Below are 16,897 nucleotides of genomic sequence, written 5' to 3'. Positions count from 1 at the left end.
AGCTACCTTTTGGGATGGATTCAAATTTATTACGAAAAGGTTTTTAGGCCTCGTGTCAACCCTCTTAATGACACACTTGCTATCACAAAATCCATTACCAAACCAATGTTTTTTTCTTGCAATCAAAGTGGTTTGAAAGGAAGAGAAAAGATAGGATAAAGAAGTTAACTATCAGCTTGAGGTCTTTGCTTACAAATACTGCCCAGATTTTCTACATAAGCTAAGGTCCAAGAAAATACTAAACTTAAAAGCCGATAAAGTCTCATGAGTTACTGATGTCTGCTGCAGATATTTCACTCTTTGTTTGGAAGCGAAACGGAAACCAAACAAACACGTTTATTTGTAACACGGTAAACGGTAAACTCACGGCAAACACAACAACTGCCAAACAAATTGCCACTCAAAAAACTCAAAACTTTCAACTCGTTTACAAGAAAATTGCACACGTCAAAAAAATTATCCGCGTGATTTGTTGACGATATTGTAACTTCCATAAATTCAAAGTACGTGTGCGCGAGCGGCGTCCGCACAGTTCGGTAACGTCTTCTTAACATTTTCACCTCCCCACACTGTGTTTCTAACAATCAATTCCAAGCGGAGTCAGTTTGCTAATCAGTCTCATGAAAGTCCTGACACCACACGCAACTTTAGCTACGCGGGTGTGGCCATCTCGTCCAGGATACACTTCAACAATCCCTTCCAATAGCCAACGTCCTCTTGGAGTATCGGGCTAATTCACAAGCTAGAACCACATCCTCAACTTTTAGGTTTCGGCATTCTGGAGTCCAATATGGTCGACTGTTAAGGGCTGGAAAAAAAGTTCTTGAGCCATCTCCTCCACACTCGTAAAATAATTAAAGTCTTGAACCTTTCGCCATCGTTGACGCGGATGCGAAGTAGTGGTTTCAACGGCCTCGGAAGCGAAGTGCCCCCCCTATTTCGCCGAGCAAGAAATGGTTAGGTGTCAATGGAACATCGTCTCGTGGACTTGAACTCTGATAAGTCAACGGACAGGTATTAAGAAGGGACTCCAGCGAACACGGCGATCAGCTCCTCATCGTTTATGTATCGTTTTCCCACAACGGCGTAAGTGTCTTTCTTAGCAGCTTTCACCATTTCTTCATGGGCTCCTCCAAAATGTGGGGCAGCTGCTAGATTGAATCTCCATGTTACTCCAAGTTCGACTGTCACATTGTACTTTTGACTTGACAGGCTCTGGACTTCGTAGACACCGGGGAATCTTCACCTTCTGCAGACTTTTCAATTGCTCAAACCAAACCCCGATTTGGTTTGCCATTCATCTTGAACTATGTCATCCCAGTTGAAGCCTCGCATCCACAGCCCCTGAAGTAGAATTCTTGACACAATAACGTATGGGCAAACGATTCCCAGCGGTTCAAGAACCGTTGCTACTTTACGCAGGACGTTTCCCTTTGTTGTCTGAAATTCCGAGGAAACTGGAGAAGCGGCAAAGGTAAACACGTCTTCGGTACTGTTCCACGGAATTCCCAGTGTCTTCGTTATCGGGTCTTGACCGCTGTTAATCACTATCTTTGTGGTGTGTTCTTCTGATGGAATCGCTCCAATAACTTTCGGTGAATTAGAGATCCACTTCCTGGTTTGCATGCTGGAAACTCCCCATAGTTCCTTTAATTGATGGTATAGCTCCACTCCTTCATCATCGCTATCAAGACTGCCAATAGAATCTTCCATATAAGTTTATTTAACTAGTTTGGTTTCCTCGAGCGTTTTCTTGCGCAACAAACTGCGACCCCATAGCAGCAGAGTTCTTTCCAAAAACTACACGCTTAAACTCGAACACGTCTGGCTCTCGGTTAGCGTCAAGATCTCTCCACAACAAACGGAAGTGGGATCGGTCTGGCTCCTTAATCTCTACCTGGAGATAATTTGGATATATCAACAAAGTTGAAATGGTAAACTGGCCACCGTAACGATTACAAAAGCTGACGTTTCGAGCGTTAGCCCTTCGCCGGAGATACATTCCTTTGATGTCGCAGGCGATGCCAGCAGGGTTTCGACGAAAACGGACGAGGACGTTAAAAAGATCTTGTAGTTATTTCGACCCGGGATGAATCATGTCATTTAAGGAAGTACTACTACATTTAGCGGCACAGTAAAATACGAATCGCACTTTTGTTGTCCATACGTAAGCTGGCAGCTGCTCGTTTGAGAGAGCCTTTCGTAAATATCCTTTAGCAACAAAGGCCTGGATGGTTACTTGATATTCTTCGGCGACGTGGCTTTTCTTCTTCAAATTTCTTTTGGTGCTTCGTATGCGAAACGGTACCATAGGTTTAGTGTTAGAGAGATTGGGTTTGTTTTCTTTCCAAGGAACGGCTACAAGATATCTTTCATTTTTGTACTTGAGGGAATCTTTCCCTTTGCTTTCCTCTTCGGTGAGTACGAGTCTGTCATCACGGTCTGTGTCAGACTTCTCAATTTCCCAGAACATCTTTAAGCTGTTGTCGACATCACAACAGGATTCTTTTCTCTCCCTTCAATTAGGCTCTTGGTGAACAAGAAGCGAATAACATTAACCTGAGATCATGTTCTCGCGGTTTTGCTTTCATCAGCTGCACCAATACTACTCCACCCTAGTGGTTCGAGGCGGGCGATAGGTCCACCATGTTTCCCTCGCAGATCAACATGTGAATAATGGAGTTCAGCGTTATCAATGCCATTCAAAAGATCGAAAAATCCATCCATCATTGGCCGGCTTGGGAAAACTGCATTGAGTCAAGTGAGGCTGTTTATTCTGATGTTTGTTCTAGTTCACAGCTCTGTAACTGCTTGCGACTTTCTGAGTATATGTTTTTATCATGATTTTCTTTGAAAACCTGCCATCTACTATTTTAATTTGAATTTTTAAAGGCATGGACTGAAACGTTTCAAGGATGTCGTTGAGAACATGGACTTGAAATTTTTGGAAAGGCTCTACCAATCTCAGTGCCCCAGTAACGTCTTCATTTAGGAAAGTTTCGTTCAACGCATCGTCTTGGATGGCGTTTATTTTTATTTTTCTAGCATTGGCCTTCATCCACAGAGGGACAGCTCGTAACGAATGAGGTTCAGTCGGCGTTCCTTCATTACAGCTGGTCGGGGTCACAGCGGGCGCCCCCTCCCGTGGAACATCTGGGCGTCTCTCATCGTCAACATAAGGCAACGTTGTCTACGGTCCAGTTTCTGACAAAACTTCACCTCCATGAAGAAGACTTAAGGGCCTTTTGGGCAATCTTTCCCTCGCGATCAGAGGCTAGGCAACGGAAACACAGCTTTCGTCTTTCACGATCTTCCAGCGATCATCCACTCCTCCGTCGCCAAACTCCTTGCAATATCACACCCCGTGATCGAAACTGTGACAGAAACATCACGGAGTCTTCACACTACGCGACTCTTTCCCTATTGCAACAGTATGTAAATTTCGCATCCTGCTCCGATCCTGGTATCTCGGTACTCTCGGTAGTTTCGCGTACTGGACAGGTTTCGACTTATTCTTGTTCACCGCTGCTTCTATTCCGAATCTGACTTCGACTCTCAACTAGTCTTTGAAACCTATGAATGATCTTTGTCTGGGGGATTCCTTTAACCAGCGACTGCAATTTTCTTGCTGACGATCAGGAAACTTTTTATCAGCAGGCTGTGAAGAGTTCTATCTCGTAACTCACCTTCTCTTCCTTCGGCCTGTAACTTTACCACTGATTCAAACAAGGTCAGCAAACTTCTCAAGCGCGTAGATATCGTTTCTTCTAATCAACAGTGCCTGATCTAGTTAATCCAAGTGGGCGCGCAGAAGCGGGTGCCTACCTTCATACTTTGTCTTTTATATTTGTTTTGCCTCCTGGTATTGGTGGGCGGTGACTCCAAGACCACGGATGGCTTCCAAAGTGTTCCCTGTAAGGCATTGTCGTAGCCTTGCCATTTTCAAATGTACTGGCTCCGTTGACTCGTCTACGAGACTTGTAAAAAGAGACCAAACATCTTCAAACTTTCGTTTGTCACCATTGAACGTCGGAACTGTTAACGTCTTCAAATATCTGTTTCTGTCGTGGCTGCCGTGACTTTCGTTCAGCTGATCTTTTCTGGCCGATTGCTGGTAGCGATCTGCTGTGTTCTTGCTTAACGGCTTGTTCATATTTACGGTTTTGGTCGCGCGGACTCTGATCGCATTTTGTCCTGCTTCAATCGTTCTTTTTATGTCTCTTTCGATCGCTTCGGACTCTTCAAACGGTTCTTTTTTCACAGCTTGTTCTTCGACTTCGACTTCGACTTCGACTTCGACATAGAACGCAGTGATTTCCTCTAAAATTTCTTGTGCGTCCTCTAGGGCTGCCCATAGCGGTTCAATCACACTGTCCGTTATTTCATGTCTGAGATTCGTGACTTTTGTCTTTGCAGTACGTTTCCTTCTCTTAATCTGTATCAACAGAAGGTCCTTTTGCTTCTGTATGTGGACTCCACCCGGTCCAGTTCTGTCGTTTTTCTCGATTATTTCGGTAACATCGCTATCCTCGGATTTGGTAGTCATAGCGCTTAAACTCAACTCGCAAACGAAACCTCAAACATTACAGCTTATACCTTTCTCGCATCGTGGTCGCCAAAAACATTAGGAAACGAAACGGAAATCAAACAAAAGCGTCTACTCGTAACACGGTAAACTCACGGTACACTTGGTAAATACCAACGACCGCCAAACAAATTGCCACTCGTATAACTCAAAACTTTCAACTCCTCTAAAGAAACTTGCACACGTCCAAAAAAAATTCCGCGGGATTTGTTGACGACATTTCAACTTAAATAATCTCGAAACATGCGCGCGCACTAATACAGGCACTTCAACGTATCCTCAGTGAAATTACCTCGTCCCCCCTATCCCATGACTAAGAACTACTGAAAGTATAAAGTTTTAGAAGGATTCTACTTACAGGTGCCATAGTTCTCTGTTGTTCTGGAACATTCCTGAGGATAAGTTCTGCAAATTGTTTTTGGACAGGTCCCTGAAGAGTAAATCAAAATATGAGAAGGATGGAAGGCAGTAGCACAAAAAAATGGAAAGACATTGACTGTTACTGAAACTTTTTAGGGTGTTTTTCTTGCAAATGTGATTTGTTGTCATCGATGTTTGGTTTTAAATACTTGTAACAATTTGACGAAGTATTCAAGAATCGGCTAAATCTTAAATGTTTCTCTCATCTTCAAGGTTTGTTCAACGCCCGTAAAATTTCTAGCTTCAAAATCCCGAGTACATTGTGAAACAAAGGAAGCTCATTGTTTGTAATAAACACCACGGCCGGTCACGTTTTGCTAATCAATACATCTTTTTCTGGCAAGTCTGCTCTGAAAGAGAACTTTTCAAAGTTTTTCATATTTATTGCTGTATTGACGCTACATTTATGGGGACGCAGTGTCTGAAACCTACAGCTTTGTAAGTGGATCCTCATTTCACACCATTCATATAGCAGTTTTGATTGGTTCTCTCTATCTTCTCAAATTATGGAAAATTTTCACTAATGAAACATATTTGCCTAATAATATATCTCACAATTGTTAAATCTAAACAGTTGGCAAAATTTTAACATATAACATGTGGCAATATGAAGGAACACAAATGCCCTTCCTAAAAACTTCACGAAAAAAGAAAAGAAAGAAAGAAAGAAGAGATAGTTAAAGAAATTATCTATCGGCTTGAGGCCGTGACCGACGTCTTTTCCTAAAAATTTATCTCACAATTGGTTTTTTTTTTCATGAAACCTTAGCTATCCCTTTAAGAAAAAAAAAACGGCAGACAATTTTGTACGCTGGATAGCGCCTTTATTAAACAAAAGTAGATCAGTTTTCCATTTAATGCGAAGAGTGCAAAACTCCTAGCTCGTGTGTAAATTCACCGTTCAAAGCTTGGAAACTGAGACTCGCGAACCTTTAGTGCTTATATAGAGCGGTACTTGACAACAACGAGACAAAAACAAGATAATGCATTAGAGTACTCGTATAGAATGTAATGACAGAGTCCCAGACACAAGGCTTTCCTTCGCCTGTTTTTGAAATAAGAGCCTTTCTTGGTTTCAGAAGCAAAATTGTACAACAACATGGTAAAAAAGAGATTTCAAACGTACCAAGAAATGTCGCTTACTTGAAAATACATGAATGATAAAGTGCGTTTTACTTTCAAATCGATAACAAGTCGAAATGCAGAGGCACACCTTGAACAAAACATCCAACTAAAACCGACATAAGTAAAAATTGAACCTGACCAGATTTGAGCTAAGAGATCACTCGAATTTGTAATCATTACATAAAATGTTTGTTTTAAATACTTGTAACAATTTGACAAGTTTTTACAAGAACCAGCTGAATCTTAAATGAATCTTAAATGTTCATCTTTTCCAATAAACAGTCAGCTATAAAAGAAAACCTTTCAAAGTTCATAATATTTCTTGCTGTATTGACGCTGCATTTATGGGGAAGCATAGTTTTAGACTGACAACTTTCTAAGTGGATCCTCATTTTACACTATTCATATATCAGTTTTAGATGATCCTCTCTGGATTATCAAGTTAAATAAAATTTTTTGATGAAACATATTTCTTTGATAATATATCTCACATTTGTTAAATCTAAACAGTTTGTAACATTTCAATCTGTAATATGCAATGTTAATGAACGCAAATGTTGTTCTTGCAAAGCCTCACGAAAAAGCAAACACGTCCTAAAGGTGAACATTAAACAACAATAAACAATTTATCCCAAACTTATAAGCAGTACTATTTCAAAAAATAACAAGTCGAAATGCAGAGGCACACCTTGAACAAACATCCAACTAAAACCGACATAAGTAAAAATTGAACCTGACCACATTTGAGCTAAGAGATGATGCGAATTTGTAATCATTACATAAATGTTTGGTTTTTAAATACTTGTAACAATTTGACGAGTTTTTTTCAAGAACCAGCTGAATCTTAAATGTTCATCTCTTCTCCAACGATTTCATCGAGGGCTGTCAATTTTCAATTTTTTACTTTTTTTTCAGCATAGAAAATCCTGAATTTATTGTTAAACAAAGCAGGCACATTATTTGTAATACGCATCACGGCCGGTCAAGATTTGCTAATTAATATATCTTTTTCGAATAAACAGTCAGCCATAAAAGAAAACCTCTCAACGTTCATATTATTTCTTGCTCTATTGACGCTGCATTCATGGGGAAGCATAGTTTTAGACTGACAACTTTCTAAGTGGATCCTGATTTTACAATATTCATATATCAGTTTTAGATGATCCTCTCTGGATTATCAAGTTATAATAAAAGTTTTTTGATGAAACATATTTCTTTGATAATATATCTCACATTTGTTAAATCTAAACAGTTTGTAACATTTCAATTTGTAATATGCAATGTTAAGGAACGCAAATGTTGTTCTCACGAAAAAGCAAACACGTCCTAAAGGTGAACATTAAACAATTTATCCCAAACTTATAAGCAGTACTCTTTCAAAATTTTCCCCATTATGAGATACATGTAAGAGAAGATTTAGTTGAGATACACTGCATTGCTGGGTCTGTTTCAAGGGTGAGTGTCAGGCGAATGTTTTGATAGTCAGACTGTCTCCGTCTGGCTTTAATTTGTTGGCACAATTGGTTCTTACTTACAGTTTGTACAACCGTCTCAACCCACTGAACACGCCTGGGGTTAAGTTCTTTAATTTATTATTGGACAAGTACTTATAACAAATATATCATCAAACAAAATGTTAGTTTTGAGCTGTAAGATAATGTACGTTTCGAATAATAACATATTACCAGCTATGGTAAAAAATGCCCTTGGTTCTCGTTTTTAAAGCTTGATTGGCTTGACACAAAAGATATTCCTCCATCAGATCCGAATGTCTTATAAAATTATCTGTGCAGCTTGAACGTAAAGACATCATATTGAAGAGCTATCACTTACGGAGATCACAAGACCTCTATCAATTTTCCCGAAGCACGAGACCGAAAAAGCAAACGACAGTTTTTCCCCAAAAGAGATCTAGTAGAAGGAGCTGCTAATGGCGTTAGTGCAGTAAATCGTTCGGAATGCAACTCAAAAAGTCATGCATGTAAATTGTCAAGTCCTTAAAGTATGAGCTACATTAAAAATCATTAGTTCACTCCACCGTAGAGCGATCCAATGATCTATAAACTCTGCACACCAGTCAAATTTTAAATGCATTCCGTACCCAAATTGCTCAATTTTGTGACATCCACTAGCATATGTTGACATTAAGTTGAAGGTATCTTTCCGCCGGAGAAATATCAAAAGAAAACTATTTACTGAGAGTATAACCCACTTTAAAAAGTTCAATATTTTTACAGGATAATGAAGTTAGCCCAGTGACAATAATACAGTTTACAGTTTCCTTGAGGCTTTTTGTTATCCGGTTTCCTATATAAAGTTCATCAAGAAAGTCAAAGAAAACACTTAACTCAAAATTCTCGTACGAGTTACTGATTTCCTCTTGCACACGTTTCATTTCTTTCAATTTCTCATGATAAATGTAACAAGTAGATAACGAAATATGAATCAAGGCTTCTTTCCAAACCGACGTACATAACGTTGTTCGGCATAGGTCAGTCCGTATTGGGAAAAACTGTGCACGAAGTCTTGAGTACCACCCGAGGGCATAGGCCTTTTTTCTAAAACTTAATGAAATGCTTGTCAAAAGAACCCGAATCATTTAGGCTGTAATAAAGACAAGATCCTCTATAAGTTGAACAATAATTAACGAGTACATCGTAGAGAAAACAGAGGTAATTCAAATCATCCAGAGAGGCTTCACAGAAACATTTTATTTGCGTAAAGATAAGAATGATTTAAAAGGCTTCCAAACAAACTGGTATGGCGTGCGTATATCTGGTCTTTTTTCTTCGAAAAAAATTAGGTGAAAAGAGAAATTTAAACAGCTTTTACACATTCAATTTATTCACTTTCTACTGTGCAATTTACGGTAGAAATGTTTAAATTGAACGGAATTAAAACGTAGAAACTTACTTAAAGAACATTTGTAGTACAACTCAATACTTCGCCTACCGTTTACAATAAAAAAATTCTTTTGGAGAATTCAGATTTTCCTGGAGCTGGTCCCATCAATCAACTCAATTGTAAACAAGTACCTCCTGTCTTAACTTTCTGGGTTACCTTTTGGGATGGATTCAAATTTATTACGAAAAAGCTTTTAGGCCGAGCGTCAACCCTTTTAATGACACACTTGTTATCAAAAAGTCCATTTCAAAACCATTTTTTTTTTGCAACAAAGTGGTTTGAAATGGGGAGAAAAGATAGGATAAAGAAGTTATTTATCAGCTTGGGGTCGCTACCGACGTCCTTGCTTAAAAATACTGCCCAGACTTTCTACATAAGCTAAGGTAAAAAAAAGCCGACAAAGTCTCATGAGTTACTAATTTCTACTATAAATATTTCACTCTTTGTTAGGAAGCGAAACGGAAATCGAATAAAAACGTATATTCGTAACACGGTAAGAGGTAAACTCACGGTAAACACGCTACATCGGGCAGAATTGTATGACACATCCGGGATATTTACGTGTGCGAGGGCGCTAAATTTCAAAGACCGAGACGACAAATGGCATGACACAATAAAGAAAAATGGCCGCTAAAAGGCAAAGGTCCTCCTGCGGTTAGTGTTTTCACAGCTATATAAAATATCAAAACCGCCTCCCGGTTAGCCCAATGGATAGAGCGCTGGACTGTTGTGCGGGAGGTCGAGGATTCGAGCCCCGGCCGGACCAACACTCAAGGTCTTAAAATAATTGAGAAGAATATGCTGCCTTTCTATAACATCAGGAAATGGTTTAGATATTCTAGTCTTCTCGGATAGGGACGAATAAATGGCGGTCCCGTCTCCTGCAGGGTTGGGGTAGGAGACGTTAATTTTTTACACACGAGATTACTGTGTGATGGATGTCCTCCCCAGGGTGGGATGGGTGGGTAAAAAAGGGGTTGGGTGTCAATTGGAACGAAGGTTCTGTTCCTTTCTCCTGCCATTCCCGTGGCGAATTAATTAAACTAAACTTAAACTTAAACAATATGGTTTTCAAAGAAAAGATTTCGTAATAAAATAACAACCATTTTTGGCTCGGTACTATCTCTTTAACCTTTATCAATTATCTGTTCAACTGGACCTTTCAGTATGGGAAATAGCTGTATGATAACTTCGAGGCCGAATTTCTTCCAAACGAAGATATCAGCACGTTGGGTTGCAATATGGATATGTTTTCTTAAAAAGTATAAAGGACTCATGCAACATATGAAGGGAATCCGATGCCTGGAAATAGTATCAAATCTAACATTTCTGGAACATATATTTTTTCCCTTCAATTCTTCCCCGTCCTAACGGCCTTGGGGAGTTGAACGGATTCATTTTGAACTTTGCGCGTGCATATCAATAATTCTAAGCTCCGCCTTTATGAACAATACCAACAACCGCCAAACACATATCCGCTCAAAAAACTCAAAACTTTCAACTCCCCCAAAAGAAACTCGCACATGTAAAAAAAAGTCCCCATGACTTGTTGCCACCATTTTAACTTACATAATCTCAAAGCGCATGCGCGCCAGTCGCGCTCGCAGAAGTTCGGCAACGTCTTCTTAACATTTTCCTCTCCTCGCACTGAAGGGTGGTCCTTGTGTGTTTCTAATTTAGTAATTATCAATTTATTCCAAGCGAAATCAGTTTCCTAATCGGTCTCATGACAGCCCTGACACCACATGCAACTTTACCTACACGGGTGTGGCCATCTCGTCCAGGATACACTTCAACAATCCCTCCTAATGGCCAACGTCCTCTTAGTATCGGGCTGAGTCACAAGATCCACATCCTCAACTTTTAGGTCTCGGCAATCTGAACTCCACTTTGGTCGACAGTTAAGGGCTGGAAAAGATTCATTAAGCCAGCTCCTCCACACTCGTCAAATAATTAATGTCTTGAACCTTTCGCCATCGTTAAAACGGATGCATATCAGTGGTTTCAACGGCCTCAGGAGCGAAGCGTCCCCCCATTTAGCCAAGCGAGAAATGGTTATGTGTCAATGGAACATCGACCTGAACTCTGATAAGTCAACGGACTGGAATTAAGGAGGGACTCCACCCTAGCGACCACGGTGATCATCTCCTAGTCATTCACGTCTCCTTCTCCCTCAACGGCGTAAGTAGCTTTCTTAGCAGTTTTCACCATTACTTTATGGGCTCCTCAAAAGTGTGGAGCAGCTGGTGGATTGAATCTCCATGTCACACCAAGCTCCACTGTCTTCCTATGAAGATGTTTTCCGTCTAACTAACTGCCAATTTTTTTAACTTACGCACTGCGCCTACGAAATTTGTATCTCTATCGCTTGTCACATGTTTAAAAACTCCACGACGACTGGTTAAACGAGCGAAGGCGTTTAAGAACGCGTCGGCATCTAGTCCCCCAGGCCACATCTAAATGCACTGCTCGTCTTTCCAAGCAAGCAAAAAGGCACAGCCACCTTTTCTGTCGTGGTTGTCTGCGTCCTTGAACAGTATAGAAAGAGCCTGCAAAATCTACGGCTGTTTGGGCGAAGGTTCTGAAGCAGAAACGGAGCCTCTTCTCCAGGAGTGGGGACATAATCTGACAAGCTGACTTGTTTCGTCTTCTCTTACATTCATTACATTCATGATCCCACTCGCGAATCTCCTCGCGTGCGGCGATGATCCAAAATCTCTCACTCAACTGGCAAAGAGTGAAGTGTACTCCAGCTGCATGATTCCCTCTCTGATGACAATGCTTCACAATAAGTTTCGTCACCCAGTGTCAAAGAGGCAGAATAATTGGAAATCTGGTATCATATGGAAGATAACCTGCGGACTTTAATTGACCATCACTGACGATAACTCCATCGTCATGATGCACGGATTACGCTTTATTAACTGGCTTTTCTCTGATTTCGACTTCCCTGAACTCAAAGCTGTGTACTCGTCACGGAAAGCTTCGCCTTGCTCCAGACGTACATTTCTCTCTCAGCATCCTTTATTTCTTCGGGCAACAGTTCCATACTTTCATTCCTGGGGTCTCTGTAACGTGTGTTTTGTGGCACTCTTCTCACTCCCACGTGTACTTGAACCAAATGCGTCTAACTGGAAAACCGTTTCGGATCTAGTCTCCACTCTTCTAGTGTGTTGTTGTGTTTCGGTGCGGTTCCTTTCTGGAAGTTGCAGGGCATAAGGGTTCCATAGGCATTCATGTCTTCTTTAGTCTTCAAGTTTCTCATCTCTTGCATTTCACTAGGTCTATCCTGGACTTTCATCTTTGACTATCTGTCGGGAGTCTTTGCCGCGTCCTCGAATCCACCATAGAACATCTCTACTGTCAGAGTAAAACGTCACGCTCTGCATTGGTACATCTAAGGCCGTCAGTAACGATTGTGTTAAGCGCAGGCCAAAAATCGCATCATGAGTTCCAGTTTGGGTATTGTCAACGGGTTCAATGGCGTCACTTTACTTTTTGCTGCAATCAGGCGACTTGTTACATTATCGTTATCGTATCGGATATAGACTGCTGCAGAATAGGCTTGTTGAGAGGCATCGATAAAAGTCGCAATGTGCTTTGACTTGACAGGCTCTGCAGGGGCGTAGCCAGCATTTTTCAAAGGGGGGGTCACAGAGGCTACTCAGCACTAACACCGCTGCTCTCCCGCGTGTATCGGCGGGCTCAGTCGTATTCTCGCGGAATCAAGGCCTATATTAACTAAATACAAGAGCCGATGACGAAAATACTTTACAAAAAAAAAATTTTAAAAAAGTGTGCTTTTCAACAATGGTTTTTACGACCAAGATATTGTCATGGCGTTTTCTCCACCTGAATATTGTAGGTTGTTTGCTCTAAAGAAGGCCTACCAAGGGGGGTTAACGGGTACCTCAGGCCTCCCCCTGGCTACGCCCTTGCTCTGGACATAGCAGACACCGGGGAATCTTCACCTCGTGCGGAATTTTCAATTGCTCCAACCAAGCCCCGATTTGGTTTGCTCTTTCATCTTGAACTTCATCGTCCCAGTCGTAGCCTCGCATCCATAACTCCTCAAGTAGAATTTTCGTCACTATAACGTACGAGCATACGAATCCCAGCGGGTCAAAAATCGTTGCTACTTTACGCAGGACGTTTCGCTTTGTTGTCTGAAATTCTAGGGAACCTGGAGGTGCGGCAACAGTAAACACGTCTTCAGTACTGTTAATAACGATCTCTGTGGCGCGTTCTTCTGATGGAATCACTTCAACAACTACCGATGAATTAGAGATCCACTTCCTGGCTTGTACGTCGGCGACTCCCCATAGTGCCTTCAATTGATGGTATAGCTCCAATCCTTCATCATTGCTTTAAAGATGGTCAATAGAACCGTCCATATAGGTGAACTTAAAGACAGTCTCAGCGGCAAGGGGATAACAGTCTTGGTTTCTTCAAGCGTTTTCGTACGCAACAAACTCCATAGGGGCGGAATTATTTCCATAAACTACACACTTAAACTAGAATACGTCTGGCTCTAGGTTAGGGTCAAGATCTCTCCATAGTAGTCGGAAGTGGGATCGGTCCTGCTCCTTAATCTTCATCCGGAGAAGGATGTTGAAATGATCTTGTGGTAATTTCGGCCCGGGATGGATCATGTCATTTAATTAAGAAAGTACCATTACATTTAGCGGCATAATCAAATACGATTCGCACCTTTGTTGTCGATTTATCCATTCTCACGGCCGGAAAATGCGGCAAATACGTTATATTAGCTGGCAGCTGTTCGTTTAATCCCAGCGGGTTCATTGCTACTTTACGCAGGACGTTTCCCTTTGTTGTCTAAAATTTCGGGGAAACTGGAGAAGCGGCAAAGGTAAACACGTCTTCAGTACTGTTCCACGAAATTCCCAGTGACTTCGTTATCGGGTCTTGACCGCTGTTAATCACTGTCTCTGTAGCATTTTCTTGTGATGGAATCGCTCCAATAACTTTCGCTGAATTAGAGATCCACTTGGTGGCTTGCATACTGGCGACTCCTCATAGTGCCTTCAATTGATGGCATAGCTCCACTTCTTCATCATCGCTACCAAGACTGTCAATAGAATCTTCCGTATAGGTTAACTTAACTGTTTTTTTTTCTTCGAGCGCTATCCTGTGCAACAACCTACGACCCCATAGGAGCAGAGTTCTTTCCAAAAACTACACCCGTAAACTCGATTACGTCTGGCTCTCGGTTAGCGTCAAGATCTCTCCTCAACAGAAGGAAGTGGGATCGTTCCTGCTCTTTAATCTATATCTGGAGGTACATTTTTTTTTATTTCCCACGCGATGCCATCAAGGTTTCAACGAAAACGAACAAGGACGTTGAAAAGATCTTGTAGTAATTTCGACCCGGGATGAATCATGTCATTTAAGGAAGTACCATTACATTTACCGGCAAAGTCAACCACCACTCGCACTTTGTTGTCGATTTATCTTTTCTCAAGACCGAAAAATGCGGCAAATACCATACGTATGCTGGCAGCTGTTCGTTTAAGGGAACCTTTCGTAAATATCCTTTAGCAACATGGGCCTGGATGGTTGCTTGATATTCTTCGGCGACGTGGCTGTTCTTCTTCAAATTTCTTTTGGTGCTTCGTATGCGAGAAAGTATCATAGGTTTAGTGTAAGGGATATCGGGTTTATTTCTTTCCAACGAACGGCTACAAGATATCTTCCATTTTTGTACTTGAGGGAATCTTTCCCTTTGCTTTCTTCTTCGGTGAGTACCAGTCTCTCATCGCGGTCTGTGCCAGACTTCTCAATTTCCCAGAACATCTTTAAGCTGTTGTCGACATCACAACACGATTCTTTTCTCTCGCTCCAATTAGGCTCTTGGTGAACAAGGAACGAATAACTTAAAGTGTGATCATGTTCTCGCGGTTTCGCTTTCATCAGCTGCATGAATACTACTCCAGTCAAGTGGTCCGAGGCGGGCGATAGGTCCACCATGTTTCTATCGGAGATCAACATGCGAATAATGGGGTTCAGCGTTATCAATGCCAATCAAAAGATCAACAAGTCTATCCACCATTTGCCGGCTTGGGAAAACTGCATTGGGTCACGTGAGGCCGTTTACTCTGCGGTTTGTTCTAGTTCACAGCTCTGTAACTGCTTCCAACTTTCTGAGTATATGTTTTTACTCTCATTTCCTTTGAAAACCTGCCACCTACTCTTTAAATTTGAATTTTCAATGGCATGGACTAAAACGTTTCGAAGATGTCGTTGAGAACATGAACTTGACATTTTTCGAAAGGCTCTGCCAGTCCCAGTACCCCAGTAACATCTTCAGGAAGGAAAGCTTTGGTCAACGCGTCCTCTAGGATTGCTTTAGTTTTATTTTTCTACCATTTGCCTTCATCCCCGCAGGGACAGCTCGTAACGAATAAGGTTAACTCGGCGTTCCCTCATTACTGCTAGTCGGGGTGACCGCGGGCGCCCCCTCCTGTGAAACATCTGGCGTCTCTCATCGTCAACATAAGGAAACGTTGTCTTCGGTCCAGTTTCTGACAAGACTTCACCTCCATGAAGAAGATTTGAGGGCCATTTGGGCAATCTTTCCCCCATGATCAGAGGCTAGGCAACGGAAACACAGCTTTCTTTCTTTTGCGATCTTCCAGCGGTCATCCGCTCCTCCGTCGCCAAACTCCTTGCAATATCACACCCCGTGATCGAAATTGTGACAGAGAGAGCATGGAGGCTTCACACCATGCGTCTCTTTCTCTATTGCAACAGTATGTAAATTTCGCATCCTGCTCCTATCCTGGTATTTCGGCACTTTCGTTAGTTTGACGTGCTCGACAGGTTTCGACTTAATCCCGTGCACCGCTGCTTCTATTCCGAATCTGACTTCGACAGTCACCCATTATTTGAAAGCTATGAATGATCTTTGTCTGGCGCATTCCTTTAAACAGCGACTATAATTCTCTAGCTGACGATCAGGCAAATTTTTTAACAGCAGGCCGTGAAGAGTTCCATCTCGTAACTCATGGTCTCTTCCTTCGGCTTGTAACTTTACCAGTAATTCTAACAACGTCAACAAATTTTTCAAACGCGTGGATGTCGTTGCTTCCTATCAACGGCGCCTGTTCTAGTGTATCCAAGTAGGCTCGTAGAAGCTGGCGCGTATCTCCACCAGTCGTCTTTAATACTTCTTTTGCCTCCTCGTATTCGTGGGCGGTGACTGCAAGACCACGGATGGCTTCCAAAGCGTTCCCTGTAAGGCATTGTCATAGCCTTGCTATATTCAAATGTACTGCCTCCGTTAACTCGCCTACGAGACTTGTAAAAATGGCCCAAACATCTTCAAACTTTCGTTTGTCACCATCAAACGTCGGAACTGTTAACGGCTTCAAATATCGATTTCGGTCGTCGTGGCTGTCGTTACTTTCGTTCAGCTGAGCTTCTCGGGCAGACTGCTTGTAGCGATTCACTGCGTTCTTGCTTAACGGTCGGTTCAAATTTACGGTTTTGGACGCGCGGACTTTGATCGCATTTTTTCCCGCTTCAATCGTTCTTTGTAGGTCTCTTTTGATCGTTTCGGACTCTTCAAATGTTTCTTTTTTTCCCAGCTTCTTCTTCGACTTCGACATAAAACGCGGTCAGTTCCTGTGAAATTTCCTGTGCGTCCTCTAAGGCTTCCCACATCTATTCAATCGCACTTTCTAAGTCCGTTATTTCGGAATCTTTTACGAGTAGTCTTTCCAACTCGTGTCTGAGTTTTGTCAGTTTTGTACTTGCGCTACGTCTCCTTCTCTTAATTTCTCGACTCCATTCGGTCCAGTTTTGACGTTTTCCTCCGCGGTAACTTCGGTAACATCGCTATCC

At 41.7% G+C, this 16,897-nt stretch overlaps 2 protein-coding genes across 2 annotated transcripts in view; both read right to left on the bottom strand.

The window, feature by feature from the left end:
- Nucleotides 1-16,897, bottom strand: part of LOC111346274 (follicle-stimulating hormone receptor-like) — a 228,914-nt gene that overhangs the window by 45,105 nt on the left and 166,912 nt on the right. The gene's annotated exons all lie outside the window — the stretch shown is intronic.
- The window catches only part of LOC148718438 (uncharacterized), a 59,646-nt gene that overhangs the window by 41,912 nt on the left and 837 nt on the right, over nt 1-16,897 (bottom strand). The window contains exon 2 of the mRNA XM_088741780.1: nt 4,944-5,015. Coding sequence (XP_088597906.1) covers nt 4,944-5,015 — 72 coding nt within the window. The remainder of the gene's footprint in view (nt 1-4,943; nt 5,016-16,897) is intronic.

This window comes from Stylophora pistillata, chromosome 12 (genome assembly GCF_964205215.1).
Source record: "Stylophora pistillata chromosome 12, jaStyPist1.2, whole genome shotgun sequence".
NCBI classification, from domain to species: Eukaryota; Metazoa; Cnidaria; class Anthozoa; order Scleractinia; family Pocilloporidae; genus Stylophora; species Stylophora pistillata.
Note: the sequence above shows the minus strand (reverse complement) of the source record. Positions and strands in the feature narration are given on the sequence as shown.